This window comes from Physeter macrocephalus, chromosome 11 (assembly GCF_002837175.3).
Source record: "Physeter macrocephalus isolate SW-GA chromosome 11, ASM283717v5, whole genome shotgun sequence".
Lineage (NCBI taxonomy): Eukaryota > Metazoa > Chordata > Mammalia > Artiodactyla > Physeteridae > Physeter > Physeter macrocephalus.
Window position 1 is genome coordinate 120,720,250 of NC_041224.1, and position 14,399 is coordinate 120,734,648.

General features: G+C 41.9%; 1 protein-coding gene across 1 annotated transcript in view; it reads left to right on the forward strand.

The window, feature by feature from the left end:
• Window positions 1–5,593: 5,593 nt before the first annotated feature.
• The window catches only part of TTC6 (tetratricopeptide repeat domain 6), a 214,333-nt gene continuing 205,527 nt past the window's right edge, over window positions 5,594–14,399 (forward strand). The window contains exon 1 of the mRNA XM_024114964.2: window positions 5,594–6,538. Coding sequence (XP_023970732.2) covers window positions 5,594–6,538 — 945 coding nt within the window. The remainder of the gene's footprint in view (window positions 6,539–14,399) is intronic.

Here is a 14,399-nt window from a genome sequence, read left to right on the forward strand (position 1 = left end):
AGGTCAGTGCTTCTATAAGTTTTAACTCTTCTCCACAACCTGCCTGCTTTTGTTTACTTCTAAGAATCCTCAGGTAGTTGTTTTTTATATTTTGTCTGGAGTTTATTAATTATTGTTAATGTGGAATTGGTCTGTAAGATGTAGATGTGAAACTCCAACAAAGTGCTTTTGAAATTGAGAGCATGCAACATTTAACATGTCAAAAGCATGATGATAATAATTAAGAAAAAAACCTCTCCTTTCATTTTCCATTTTGGCTAGTTAAGCAATTAGATGAAGGAAGTCCAAGAAGGAAAGATAAAACATGGGGAGAAGAAAAAGGCAGGGAGAGCATTTTGCTGTTCTATTACCTATTAGATATTTATGTATGCATGTATTTTGTATGTATATATATGTATTCACAGGTATGGACATACTCTAGTTACTGGTTGTAAAGAGTTAAATAAGTTATGTTTTTATAGTCATTGAAATTTCTGTGGGCTTCTGAATAGTTAAGAAAAAAATCTTTTCTGAGCTTAAAAACATCTTTTCTCTATTTTATTTTTTTGTTTGTTATTTAGATTTATTTATTTTATTTATTTATTTTTATTTTTGGGAGTGTTGGGTCTTTGTTGCACTGCGTGGGCTTTTCTCTAGTTGTGGAGAGTAGGGACTACTCTTCATTGAGCTGCACGGGCTTCTCATTGCGGTGGCTTCTCTTGTTGTGGAGCACGGGCTCTAGGCACGTGGGCTTCAGTAGTTGTGGCACATGGGCTCAGTAGTTGTGGCTCACGGGCTCTAGAGCACAGGCTCAGTAGTTGTGGCGCACCAACTTAGTTGCTCCGTGGCATGTGGGATCTTCCTGGACCATGGCTTGAACCCGTGTCCCCTGCATTGGCAGGCGGATTCTTAACCACTGTGCCACCAGGGAAGCCCAGGTTCTCTCTATTTTCTATATAACTTTTAAACCAGCACAATATGTGTCAATTACTATTATTGATATTATTAGGATTAAAGACAGCAAAACACGTATTATAGAAAGTGTGGGATAATAGAAAAAAATTCTGTTATACTGTGTCTTAGCAAAATCATTAAAATATTTGTATGTTTCCTTTTAGACTTTTTCATAAATTATAATCAGTGTGCAAACAGATCTCATTTCTACCATTGTTGTTACAAAAACAAATATGGTTTTCAGAATATTTTTATGTTCCTTGCAATGCTGAAGATTTTACTAGATAAGATGGGCTGTCTTTGGACATTTCTTCTGGAACTTTGGTGCTGTGTGTTGGGAGTTGATATTGGTGCGAAATTTAGGAAGTGAATTGAGATATCTGGCTATGGACTCAAGAGAACTTAAATCTTGTCCTTAATGGGTCACTCTTCCCACCGAAGTGCCTGTATATAGGTGACTATATATAGGAAGAAGTCAAGGACAACTAATTCGTATAACCAGCTGGGGCTTTGGCTCAGTTCCCAATGCAATACTCTGATGGGCTAGGCCCTGTGTGAGGTGTTCATGTGACTTGGCATGAAGTCATCTGGTAGTCTGCTTTATTTATTTCTCCTTTAGTTAGAGTCTAGAGCAGAGTTCTGGATCGTCTAACAGGAGGATCAACCACACCTGCAAGAACCAGAGAGCAACCTGTCTCAGAGTCTAGAGAATTCACACAGGTAGCCCTCCCTGGACCTTTAGCTGTTTTGGGCCGAGAGCTTCCTTTTTATGTCTGACCAGACTTGGCGGGAGAGGAGAGAAGGCTGGCTCTTGGCCTTTCTGACTACCTCACTGCTCAGGCATTGAACCTCCTGGTGGAGGAGGAAGGAAAAGGCAGAGAGTTCCAATAGTTGGGAAGGAAGAGGAGAGTGAAATTACTGCTCAGGTTGCAAAGATTTCAAGCACATTCTGTCCCATTTCAAAGTGCAGGGTAAGCAGTCAACCTAGATTGTGAGCAGCAGGTGTGACCCTGTATGTAGATTAGTACTTCCTTCTTTTGGGACAGCTACATTATGTTTCCTTGAGTATCTCCAAACCAGAACTAGTCTCTTTCTTTTAATAAATTGCTAGCAAAAAAAAAAGAGAACATGTTATTTTCCCATGAGATTGGATGTTTAAAAATCATTTTATCCATTTTGTAGTATTAAGGTGTGGCTGGGGTGATAAAGGCACTGGCTTTGATGGATTGGCCCATTTAACAATGGGATACCACCTACCTCGAAAACACAATAGAAGTTCCATTTCCTATTGGTTCATCTTTACACATAAAGAACAACTTTCCTATGAAGAACTCAAGGGAATGTACTGAGAAATGTTAAACAATGACCTACCTGTTAAACTTCAATAGCAAACCAAGGGCCAGAGAGAAGTTGGAAAGGAATACAAAGCAGGAACTAAGAAACAAAAGGGAAGTACAGTTGAGAGAGTCAAATCAGATTCCCATCATGTACTAATGTGTTTCTGGTCTGTACTCTGTTTCAGTTACTACCTTTCAGTCTTTTGTAGGAAGAAATGCAGATGGTTTCAGTATGAGCATATTACCACCTGTGCAAACAGTAAACAGCCAAAACACTATGAGGGGGATTTTACAGCATTTTTTAAATAAGGAAACTTCCTTAAGGGCTTTAGAAGTCATTTCTTTTCTTTCTTTTTTTTAAATGTATTTATTTTTGGCTGCATTGGGTCTTCGTCACTGCACACAGGCTTTCTCTCATTTCAGTGAGCGGGGGCTACTCTTCATTGTGGTGCACGGGCTTCTCATTGCGGTGGCTTCTCTCATTGCGGAGCACGGGCTCTAGGTGCGCAGGCTTCAGTAGTTGCGGCATGCGGGCTCAGTAGTTGTGGCTCACGGGCTCTAGAGTGCAGGCTCAGTAGTTGTGGCTCACGGGCTTAGTTGCTCCGCGGCGTGTGGGATCTTCCTGGACCAGGGCTTGAACCCGTGTCCCCTGCATTGGCAGGCGAATTTTTAACCACTGCACCACCAGGGAAGCCCTAGAAGTCATTTCTAATGTTCATATTCTACGGCTTGGAAAAGAGGCAACAGATTATTATTTTCACTTTTTAATAAGAAATCTTGTTATGGATAGTATTAAATTGTCCAAGGTCTAGTCAGTGGTAGAGCTGGGTGGAGAAAGAAAGCCTGTTGATTCCCAGATGAGAGCTCTGTCATATAGCAGGGTCTTGAATTGGAGAACCAAAAATGGCTATTTTAGTGATTAAAAGCAATATGACTTTATTTAGAGGCTAAATAGGATGTTTTCTTCATATTGCTCTTACTACATGATAAACGAAGAAATCTAATTGTAAAAATAACTCTCTTATGAGGTGATATAAAAGAAATTCAACCAAGAAATTTGGACAGGTGATAAGCAAAGAAATGCAAAGGAACATAAGAAAATATTTCTTTCCGTATTTGTTTTAACCCATTGTATTTTGGCATAAAATGCAGTAATCCCCCTCACCACCCACCCCTACCCCCATCATAGTCAACCAATCGCCTCAGCACAATCTATTGATTAATTCTTCTTTTATCACCAATTTAATGCTGTTATTATAATATAACCCATATTATTCTTAATTCTTTTGCTCATTCAGTTTACATGTGGATTCTATCGGCAGTGTTTCAATTTTAATTCTTATATCCATATGAGTTTTAATTATCTTGCTGGACAAGTGCTCCCTCATTTCTCTTTTTCAAAATGTTGGCTAATCTACCCTGTTTATTATTTCAAATGAATCCAGAATTACTTTTCAAATTTCAAAATATCATTTTTCAGTTTTGATTATGATGGCATTAAATCAGTACAGTATTTTGGGAAGACCAATAAAATTAAAACATTTGGTCTTCTTATCAAGGAACATTAACTGCCTATTTAGTAGAGTCTTTCTTTTATGTCCTTCAGTAAAATTAAAAAATTTATTCATGCAGTTTCAGCACATTTCTTGTTATGTTTATTCCTAGATATTTACTCCTTTAAATAAATTATACATGGAATTTTACCATTATGCTTTTGGTGTAAAGGAAGTTACTGGGTTTTATTTTTTGTATTAATTTTAAAAATTTAAATGCCTTGCAGACCTCTATTATAATTCTAAACAGTTCTTTAGTGCTATGTTTTCTAGGTAGATAATCACATTTGCAAATAATGATGATACTCCAGAGGTATTTCTGCTTTATTATTTTATTTTATTTTCAAAGAACTTTGGCCTTGGGTTTTCTAAGAAATAAGTAAATTAGTTTTTCTAATTCATTACTTTCTGCTTTTATTTTCATTGTTTTACCCTTATTTCTTGACACTCTTCTCTCCTTGGGTTCTGTGGAACTCTCTTCTCATTTTCCCAACTCTGTGATTGCTCTAGCTCCTCCCACATCCCACCTGTGAGTGTCGGAAGACTCTGTCATTAGCCATTCTCTATTTGTATTTCTTGTTATCCTGACTTTTGGTATTGATCCCAGAGCTTTCAAGATCTCAAAATTCACTTGTAATTATAGATAGCTGGCTCTGCTGAATAGCATAAGTTTTTCTTTTATATTGTGATAATACACATAAACATAAAATTTACCATCTTAACAGTTTTTAAGCATAAAGTTCAGTGACTTAGCAACAGCTTTCTTATGTACTTGGCTATGACCAAGACTTCATCAAAGCGATTCAAAGTTGCTATTTTATTTATTCCTAGTCATTGGTCAGATCCTATCAGTTTTATCTTATATAGTATTTTCTCTCGGCTCTGTTACCAAACCCAGGCCTTAGGCCTTGCAGACTCATACTTGCCCTTTCTCTATTCTTTCTCCCACTTAACATTAGTATCCCCCAAGCCCCAGAACCTATCAAGCCACTTTTCTGTTAAAAGTTTTTGAATGGTTTCCAGTAGCCCACAGAAAAAGTACAAACACCTGGCATTCAAGTCCTCCTGATCTCACTGCAGCCTACCTTGTGGCTGATCACCTCTCTCCCTTCATACACTCTGCTTTATTTCTTGTCAAACATTGAGGCAAGTGGGCTGGGTAAGAAACGGAGACACCCGGGACCAGCTGGAGAAGTAAAGGAAAATTGCTACCCTGCCACAAGAGTAGGGATTTGGGTCTTGAATTGCCAGAGCCTTCATTTTTTTTTTTTCCAGAGAAACTGCAAATCTGCATTTTTATATGAAAATCTCTCAATTTAAAATTGTTGGCTATGAATTAATATTTTTGAAAAACCCTGAGCAATTGAAAAACATGTTTGCAGGTAGGATCCAGGCCACATTTGACCTCTGTTCTCTCTTCTTGGCAGGGTTACTTTAGATCTTCTATGCCTATGTGGAGTGTGGTCTCTCTTGCCTGGAATTGGGGCACTACATTATAGTCTAAAGAAACATTAAAGTAAACCCAGTAGGGGTTTCGGAAACGCTCACTGCGAAAATGTTACTGATTTAAAGGCTTTTCATTATTCCTGTGAAAAGGCCAATAGTTGGACTTAAAATGATATAAACGAATACTACCCATCGTGCTTCAGCAAGCAAAGTGAGCGCTCTACCATGAGAAGCTTTTTTGAGCTGGAATTTTGTTTATCAGTAGTTTTCATGTATATATGTATATATTAATTTATTGTTATTTCACAGGACAAATTAGTCCAGATGTCGACGATTTCTAAGCACTTTGGACTGAAATACAAAGAAGAATCGTACATCTTTAAAGAGCTTGAGAAGGTTCGCAAGGAGGCTAAAAAGGAATTTCTCCGATTCAAGGAGAAGTTGGCCTCCAAGCCGGCTGTGGGTGAAGTCCCGGTTTTCGGCCTCCGGGTCCCCGGCCCGGCCCGGCATGGGGGGAAGTGGAGCGTTTCCCGCGCCAGACCCCAAAAGCCATCAGGCTCCCCTCGGGCCAAAGGCCATGCGCCCCTCGCTGCGGCCCTCCCGCAGCCGGCGCCCCGAGGCGCAGCGCGGCCCCCGGGCCCGAGCGAGGCGGCTGCTTCCGGGAAGACCCGGCCCTTCTGCCCCCAGGACTTCTATTTGCGGAGCTCCGCGTTCCTCCGGCACCGGCCCCAGAAGAAGCCGCCGGTCATCGCCTCCAGGGCGGGCACGTCCAGACCCGTGGTGCTGATGCCGCCACCTGCGCCCAGCGGGAAGGCCCGGGCGCACCAGGGCGTCAGGAGCCCACGGCCCGCGGGCTCCAAGCCGGTCCTCGACCCGGCCGGGGGCCGCGACGCGAGCCAGGAGCCGGCTCGGCTCGCGGAGGCCCGCAAGGCCAGAGAGAGGAAGGGCGGCCCCCTGTCCGGCGACAAGGGAGACTCGGAGGCGGCCGGCCGGCTGAGGAGAGTGAGGATTCACACCCGCTTCCTGCGCGAGGGCTCGCGCGGCGAGTCGCGGGAAGCCCCCGTGTCGGTTTCCAAAACCGACCGCGAGAGCAATCCGCCGAGCGACGCGCGGGAGGCCGCCCCGCAGGCCCCGCGGCCCGTGCGAGCGATCCCGACATCCATCGAGATCATCACCTCGCTTCAGTCCGAGGCCCAGCTGGCCTCCGACCAGAGCATCGAAGAGCTCATCCAGAGCGTCCTCAGCCAGAACTACGACATTAAAATGGAAGTAGGTGACCCAAAAGGAGAGTAGTATTTCTCCTGGGTACATGTAACTTAAGGATACAAACATAAAATCAGTGCTTGTGGTGTGTTATAAGCTAGACAAGCTAGGGGTGTTATTCAGGTTCTTTGAATTTTGAATTTTCCATCGAGGGAGTATATTCTCTTTAAAAAGTGAAAATAATTGAGAGTATATTTCAAAAACTGGTACAAAGAACATTAGTTTTTTGACCTGAGTAATGCATCACTGGTAACCTTTCCTTTCAAAGTCTTTGTGATGATTTAGTATTAATTTAGCAGATGTTTTATATGAAAGAGTCTTTTTCTGTACAGTTTATTATTATTAACAGTGAATCTATATCTTAAGAAGATTAGTATATTACTAATAAGTTGAATTTATAAGAGTTCTGTACTATTTTCAGTGAAAACCGTTCTCTTAAAATATCTTAAAAATTTACTTTCTAGGTCTTCCCAATTATAGACACTATAAGTGATTATTTGTCCCAATGACAACCCCATCAGGTGGGTACCCATAAGAGCCCCATTTTACATAAGAGGCTTCCTGGCTTTAGTGAGGTTAAGAGGATTGGCTCACTGTCCTGCAACTAAGGCAGAGCAGAGCTGGGATTCCATCCCAGCCGGTCACACCCCAGAGAGTAGACTGGAACCATGCGAGGGCTGGCTATTTGTTGATTGTGATGTGTCCCCAGCAGGGAGCAAAGCTAGATAGGGTCATAGTTTGAGATATTTTGTTCATTATGTAGACTTCGCCTTGACAGGGACCTTCAAAGTAAAAATAATAACAGGGGAATCTGAGTCCCACACAGAAAGAGAGAGAGGGAGAGAGGGAGGGAAGAAGGGAAGGAGGAAAGGACAGAGAGAGAGAGAGAGAGAGATTTTTTTTTTTTTTGAGAATGGTAATGAGAATGGCACTTAGGGGGGAAGAAGATTCTATTACTGTTCTTGGCTGCAGCTCCAAACCTCTTGTTAGTACACAGAATACTGCTGCCACATTATGTCTTTGAAATAGTTTCAGCCCAGAATATACTCTTGGCTGTGATTTAAGGAATGTGATCCTGAAGCCCATTAAGGAAACAAAAACGTGTAAGGACAAGAGTCCCCAGTGTCGTCTTTGACCTAATGTTTGTCGGCAGAATGGGACAAATGTTTTCAGTTAAGACCCATACCTCGATACGGTTACTGAGCAAGATCAGTGTGACTGCTCAGGCCATTTCAAAATGGGTATTTCTAATTAGGTTTTCTGTGGGCCTAACAGAAAATGAATCAGGGATGCACACTGGAGAGCCTCAATGGAAAGAACAAAGCCTCATTGCCTGCCCCTGTGAGAAGAACTCTGTGACATAGTCAAGACATGTGACATGAAGAGGGGCCTATATTAGAAGCTGGCTGGAGGTCCTGTACAGTTGGGGCAAGTTACACTTTTAGAGCAAGGCCCCATAGAGGAAGTACATTTTGAAGGGTTCAAATAGAATAGAATATAAGAAGGGAGTGTATCAGTGACGAATGGGCCCTGGGACAGTGAATTCTGTTCTTTCTGGTATTCCATTTCTCTTGTGTATCCTTTTCTGGTGCTTCAGTTACCTGAATTGCTTTATGTAGGAGAGTGGCCTGAAGGATTAGGGTCAGAAGCTAGGGTCACTAGCTAGCCCTGCATTGTAAGACTTGGCCAGTTTCAAATGTCTCAGTCCCATCCTGCCTTCCATTGTATTGATTTTTTTGTGTCGCTAGATTTTGTTCTTGCTTTTAAAACTTTGCCTCTGCCTGCTCCCCACCCGACAATTCCAGAAGATGGAATTTTGCATTATTTTGATTTCAGAAGTTTTATTAGGGTGAGAAGAGAACAATGGGGAATTTGTCAAAATGGCTGTGGCTGGGTAGGTGAGAGGAAGCAATGAGAATGCAAGTGTAAAAGTGGTATCTAAATTATGATTTTAAAAATTCTTAAGATTACAATAAGGACACTTGTTTTAAACATTTGGAGTTTATATAAACAATGTTCTCTCCATGATAAGCAAGGAATATGGTTCTTTACTTTAGACATCTTAATTTGGAGCCAGTCCCTGGAGGGAAAGCCAAAGGATAAGACAGTCCTGGCAGGGTGTGCTGTCTCTGTTGAGAGTTTGGGCAGGGCCCTTTCAGACCTAGCATTCAGAGTTCCACAAACAATTACATAGGCCAAAAGGTGCACAGAATATCTAAAGATTAAACTCAGCTGTCAAATGTAGGTCAAACATCTAAGCCAGGGTTTCTCAACCTTGGCACTTAACTTTTTGTTTGAATAATCCTTCGTTGTGGGTGGCTGTCCTGTAATTGTAGGATGTTTAGAATTATCCCTGGCCTCTACCCAGTAGATGCCAGTAGTATGATCCTCTCATCACCCTCCCCACCACCAAGTCATAACAATTGGAATATCTCTAGATGTTGCTGAATGAGACCCTGGGGAGAAGGGCAAAATCGCTCCCCTTTTAACCTCCCATCTACTTAGGAACTACTGTCTTAAACAGTATGCATACACTATGGCAGGAGGGATAGAAATGTTATAAGGTCCTATGTTTGTTTTACTGCGGAGTTCAATACTATCACTCACAAAATACATTCTAATTATATGAGACTGAAGTTCAGAGACTACCTTCCAGATATTAATTGAGGATGAAGGAATCAGCCCATCCTGGCTTCTGTCATGTGTAGTTGTTTTTGGCCATATAGCTCAAAAGAAAAATGGCTTAACATGACCCAGATAAGAGGGAATTCATGTCCCAAGGTCTTTTATAAACAAATAATGTATAGCTCACAAGCAAATGTTTTATCATAAAACTTATGCCTGCTTTAACTTTAGGGAAGATGAAATAGATGTACTTTTCCCTCTTCTTCCTGCTAAGTACAACTAAGTACAAACCTTAGATGTTATTTATAAAACAGACATAAAAAGACTCCAAAAGGTGGAGCGAAGCAGACTGCCTAGGGACTTTGGGATCTGAGGAATCACATAACCTGATGAGTTCTCAGGTTTTCTTTTGGTCTCATGTCTGCCAGATTTGGAGCTAAAGAAGCTGGCAACCTAAGAATGACAATGGGTGCAGACAGAAAAAGCCTCAGCAAAAGCCTGCTGTCTTTAGCTAAGGATCAAGAAAGGGGCAGTCTAGCAAGATGAAACTTTTAGACAATAACTGTGCTACTTTAGTCAAACACCACAGAAAAACCTATGGCCCTGTCCCCACCTCTGCCAGCCAGGGCTGAGGGGGGAGCCTAAACTTCCACTGTTACCAGGCTGAAACAAGGTACCCCAACTCCTTCCCTAATGATGTGGTGTTAGTGGAGAGTCAAGACTTTCAACACTGCCCAGCAGTAAAGAGGCTACCCTACCCACCCCCCTGCCCCCGTAGTGTCACTGGACGCCTTGTAGGGAACGGTAATGAGAGACTTCTATCCCTCCCCACCAGGATGGTATCAGTAGAGGCCTAGTGGGGGCCAGAACGCCTACTCCCGCCCAGCAATAGCAGGGAGCCCCTTACCTCTGGTGCCAGTGGAGACCAAGCTGGGAATTTGGACCACTACCCCTACCTGGCAGTAATGAGGCAGCCTTGGCCCTCCTCCTACTGCCCCTACTAGAGCAGTTTCAGAGGAATGTTTAAATAAGATCCAGACTCTCATAATACCCCAAATGTCCAGGTTTCAAAAGAAAATCACTTGTCATACCAAGAACTGAGAACATTTAGACTTGGAAGAAAAAAAAGACAATTAATACCAACATTGAGATGACTGAGATGTTAGAATTATCTGACAAAGATTTTAAAGAGGCCCTCAGGAAAAAAAAAAAGCCTCAATGGCAATAATAATGAGCACACTTGGAACAATGAGAAAAAAAGAAAGTCTTAGCAGAGAAATAGAAAGTCTCAGTAAAGAAACAGAACATATAAAGAGAACCAAAGAAAAATTTTAGAGCTAATAAATACAGTAATTGAAATAAAACTCAATGGATGGCTCAAAAACTGAATGGAGGGGAGACAGTGGAAAGAATCAGTGGACATAAGGATGGAACAATACAATTTTCTCAATCTGAACAACAGAGAGACAATAGACTGGGGAAAAAAAATAGAGCCTCAGGGGCTTGTGGGACTATAACAGAAGATCTAACCTTCATGCCATCAAAGTCCTGGAAAATGAGAAAAGCCCAAACCAAAGAAACCCAAAGGAATCCACACCAAAACATGTAATAGTCAAACTTTTGAAACTAAAGAAAAAGAAAAAGTCTTTGAAAGCAATGAGAGTTTACAATGTGTTATGTATAGGGAAAAGCAACTTGAATGACGGGATTTCTCATTGGAAACCATGGAGGCCAGAAGGATTGGCACAGCATTTTCAAATGCTGAAAGAAAAGAACTATCCACCCAAAATTCTGTATCTAGGGAAATTATCCTTTAGGAATGTAGGGAAAATCAAGACATTCTCAGATGAAGGAAAGCTAAGAGAATTTGTCACTTGCAGTCTTACCCTAAAAGGATGACTAAAGGAAGTTCTCTAAACAGAAGGGAATGATTAGAAGAAAGGACTTGGAATAAACACTAGGAAGGAAGAAAGAATATAATAAGCAAAAACTATGGCTAAATACAATAGACATTCCTTCTCCTCCTGAGCTTTTCAAATGTATTTGATGGTTGATGCTAAAATTATAATGCTGTTTGATGTGATTTTAAATGTATGTAGAGGAAATATTTAAGACAATTATAAATAGGGGAAGGTAAATAGATATAAAGGGAATATGCTTTCTATAGTTCACTCTAATTGCAAAATAACAATTCCAGTAGACTGTAATAAGTTATGTATATATAATGTACTATCTGGAGCAATGACCAAAAAAGCTATACAAAGAGATTCACTCAAAAAATATTATAGATAAATCAAAATAGAATTTAAAAATTTTAAGTAACCCACAGGAAGGCAGGTAAAAAGTAAACATAAGCAAGAAGCAGAGAATAAAAAGAAAACTAGAAATAAAGTAGCAGTTTCAAACTCAGATATATCGATAGCTACATTAAAGGTAAATGGTCTACATATACTGATTGAAAGCAGAGATTGGCAAGTGTATTCCATATATAACCCAACTATATATTGTTTACAAGAAACATACTTCCAGTATAATGATATAGGCAGGTTTAAAATAAAGCATGAAAAGAACATCAGGCACACCTTATTCAAAAGAAAATAGCAGGGGCTATATTAATTTCAGTTAAAGTAGACTTCAGAGCAAAGAAAATTACTAGAGACACAGTGGCATTATAATATGATAAAAGGTTCAATCCATTAAGAAGACAAAGCAATCCTAAATTTGTATGAACCAAACAACAGAGCTGAAAAAATATGTGAAGTAAAAACTGAAAGGAGAAATAGATGAATCTACAGTCATAGTTGAAGATGTCAACACCCTTCTTTCAACAATTGATAGAAAACTAGACAGAAATTTCCCAAGAATATAGAACTCAACAACACCATCAAACATCAGGATCGAATCTACATTTTTAGAACACTGCACCTAACAGCAGCAGAAGGCACATTTTTGTCACTGTCCATGTGACATATACTAAGACCATATCTGGTCCATAAAAATGAACGTCAGTAAGTTTAAAAGAATTGACATCGGGGGAGACCTTCAAGATGGCAGAGGAGTAAGACGTGGAGATCACCTTCCTTCCCACAAACACATCAGAAATACATCTACATGTGGAACAACTCCTACAGAACACCTACTGAATGCTGGCAGAAGACCTCAGACTTCCCAAAAGGCAAGTAATTCCCCACGTACTTGGGTAGAGCAAAAGAAAAAAGAAAAAACAGAGACAAAAGAATAGGGACAGGACCTGCACCTCTGGGAGGGAGCTGTGAAGGAGGAAAAGTTTCCACACACTAGGAAACCCCTTCAAGGGAGGAGAACAGGGGGTGGCGGGGGGGAAGCCTTGGAGCCACGGAGGAGAGTGCGGCAACAGGGGTGCAGAGGGCAAAGCAGAGAGGTTCCCGCACAGAGGATCGGTGCCGACCAGCACTCACCAGCCTGAGAGGCTTCTTTGCTCACCCGCTGGGACGGGTGGGGGCTGAGAGCTGAGGCTCTGGCTTTAGAGGTCAGATCCCAGGGAGAGGACTGGGGTTGGCTGCGTGAACACAGCCTGAAGGGGGCTAGTGCACCACAGCTAGCCGGGAGGGAGTTCGGGAAAAAGTCTGGAACTGCCTAAAGGGCAAGAGACCATTGTTTTGGGGTGTGTGAGGAGAGGGGATTCAGAGCACCACCTAAACAAGCTCCAGAGATGGGCATGAGCTGTGGCTATCAGCATGGACACCAGAGACAGGCACAAAACGCTAACACTGCTGCTGCAGACACCAAGAAACCTGTGTGCAAGCACAGGTCACTATCCACACCTCCCCTCCCAGGAGCCTGTGCAGCCCACCACTGCCAGGGTCCCATGATACAGGGACAACTTCCCCGGGAGAACACACGGCGCGGCTCGGGCTGGTGCAACGTCACGCCGGCCTCTCCACCGCAGGCTCGCCCCGCATCCGTACCCCTCCCTCCCCCCAGCCTGAGTGAGCCAGAGCCCCCTAATCAGCTGCTACTTTAACGCCACCCTGTCTGGGTGGGGAACAGATGCCCTCAGGTGACCTACAAACAGAGGGGGCTCATATCCAAAGCCAAACCCCAGGAGCTATGAGAACAAAGAAGAGAAAGGGAAATTTCTCTGTGCAGTCTCAGGAGCAGCGGATTAAACCTCCACAGTAAACTTGATGTATCCTGCATCTGTGGAATACCTGAATAGACAACGAATCATCCCAAAATTGAGGCGGTGGACTTTGGGAGCAACTGTAGACTTGGGGTTTGCTTTCTGCATCTAATTCATTTCTGGTTTTATGTTTATCTTAGTTTAGTACTTAGAGCTTATTATCATTGGTGGATTTGTTTATTGATTTGGTTGTGCTCTTTCTTTTTTTATGTATATATATATATATTTTTTTTTTTTTCCTTTTTCTCCTTTTTGTGAGTGTATATGTCTGTGCTTCTCTGTGTGATTTTGTCTGTGTAGCTTTGCTTTTACCATTTGTCCTAGGGTTCTGTCTGTCCATTTTATTTTGGTTTTTTTTTGTTTGTTTAGTACTTAGAGCTTATTATCATTGGTGGATTTGTTTATTGATTTGGTTGTGCTCTTTCTTTTTTTATGTATATATATATATATTTTTTTTTTTTTCCTTTTTCTCCTTTTTGTGAGTGTATATGTCTGTGCTTCTCTGTGTGATTTTGTCTGTGTAGCTTTGCTTTTACCATTTGTCCTAGGGTTCTGTCTGTCCATTTTATTTTGGTTTTTGTTTGTTTGTTTGTTTGTTTTTTTAGTATGCTTTCTAGCGCTTGTTATCATTGGTGGATTTGTTTTTTGGTTTGGTTGCTCAGACTTCCCAAAACCCGTGTGGCTGAGGTGCTCTGGCCGGGTATCAGGCCTGTGCCTCTGAGGTGGGAGAGCCAAGTTCAGGACATTGGTCCATCAGAGACCTCCCAGCTCCACGTAATAGCAAACGGTGAAAGCTCTCCCAGAGATCTCCATCTCAACACTAAGACCCAGCTCCACTCAAAGACCAGCAAGCTACAGTGCTGGAAACCCTAGGCCAAACAACTAGCAAGACAGGAACACAACCCCACCCATTAGCAGAGAGGCTGCCTAAAATCATAATAAGCTCACAGACACCCCAAAACACACCACCAGATGCGGTCCTGCCCACCAGAAAGACAAGATCCAGCCTCATCCACCAGAACACAGGCACCAGTTCCCTCCACCAGGAAGCCTACACAACCCACTGAACCAACCTTAGCC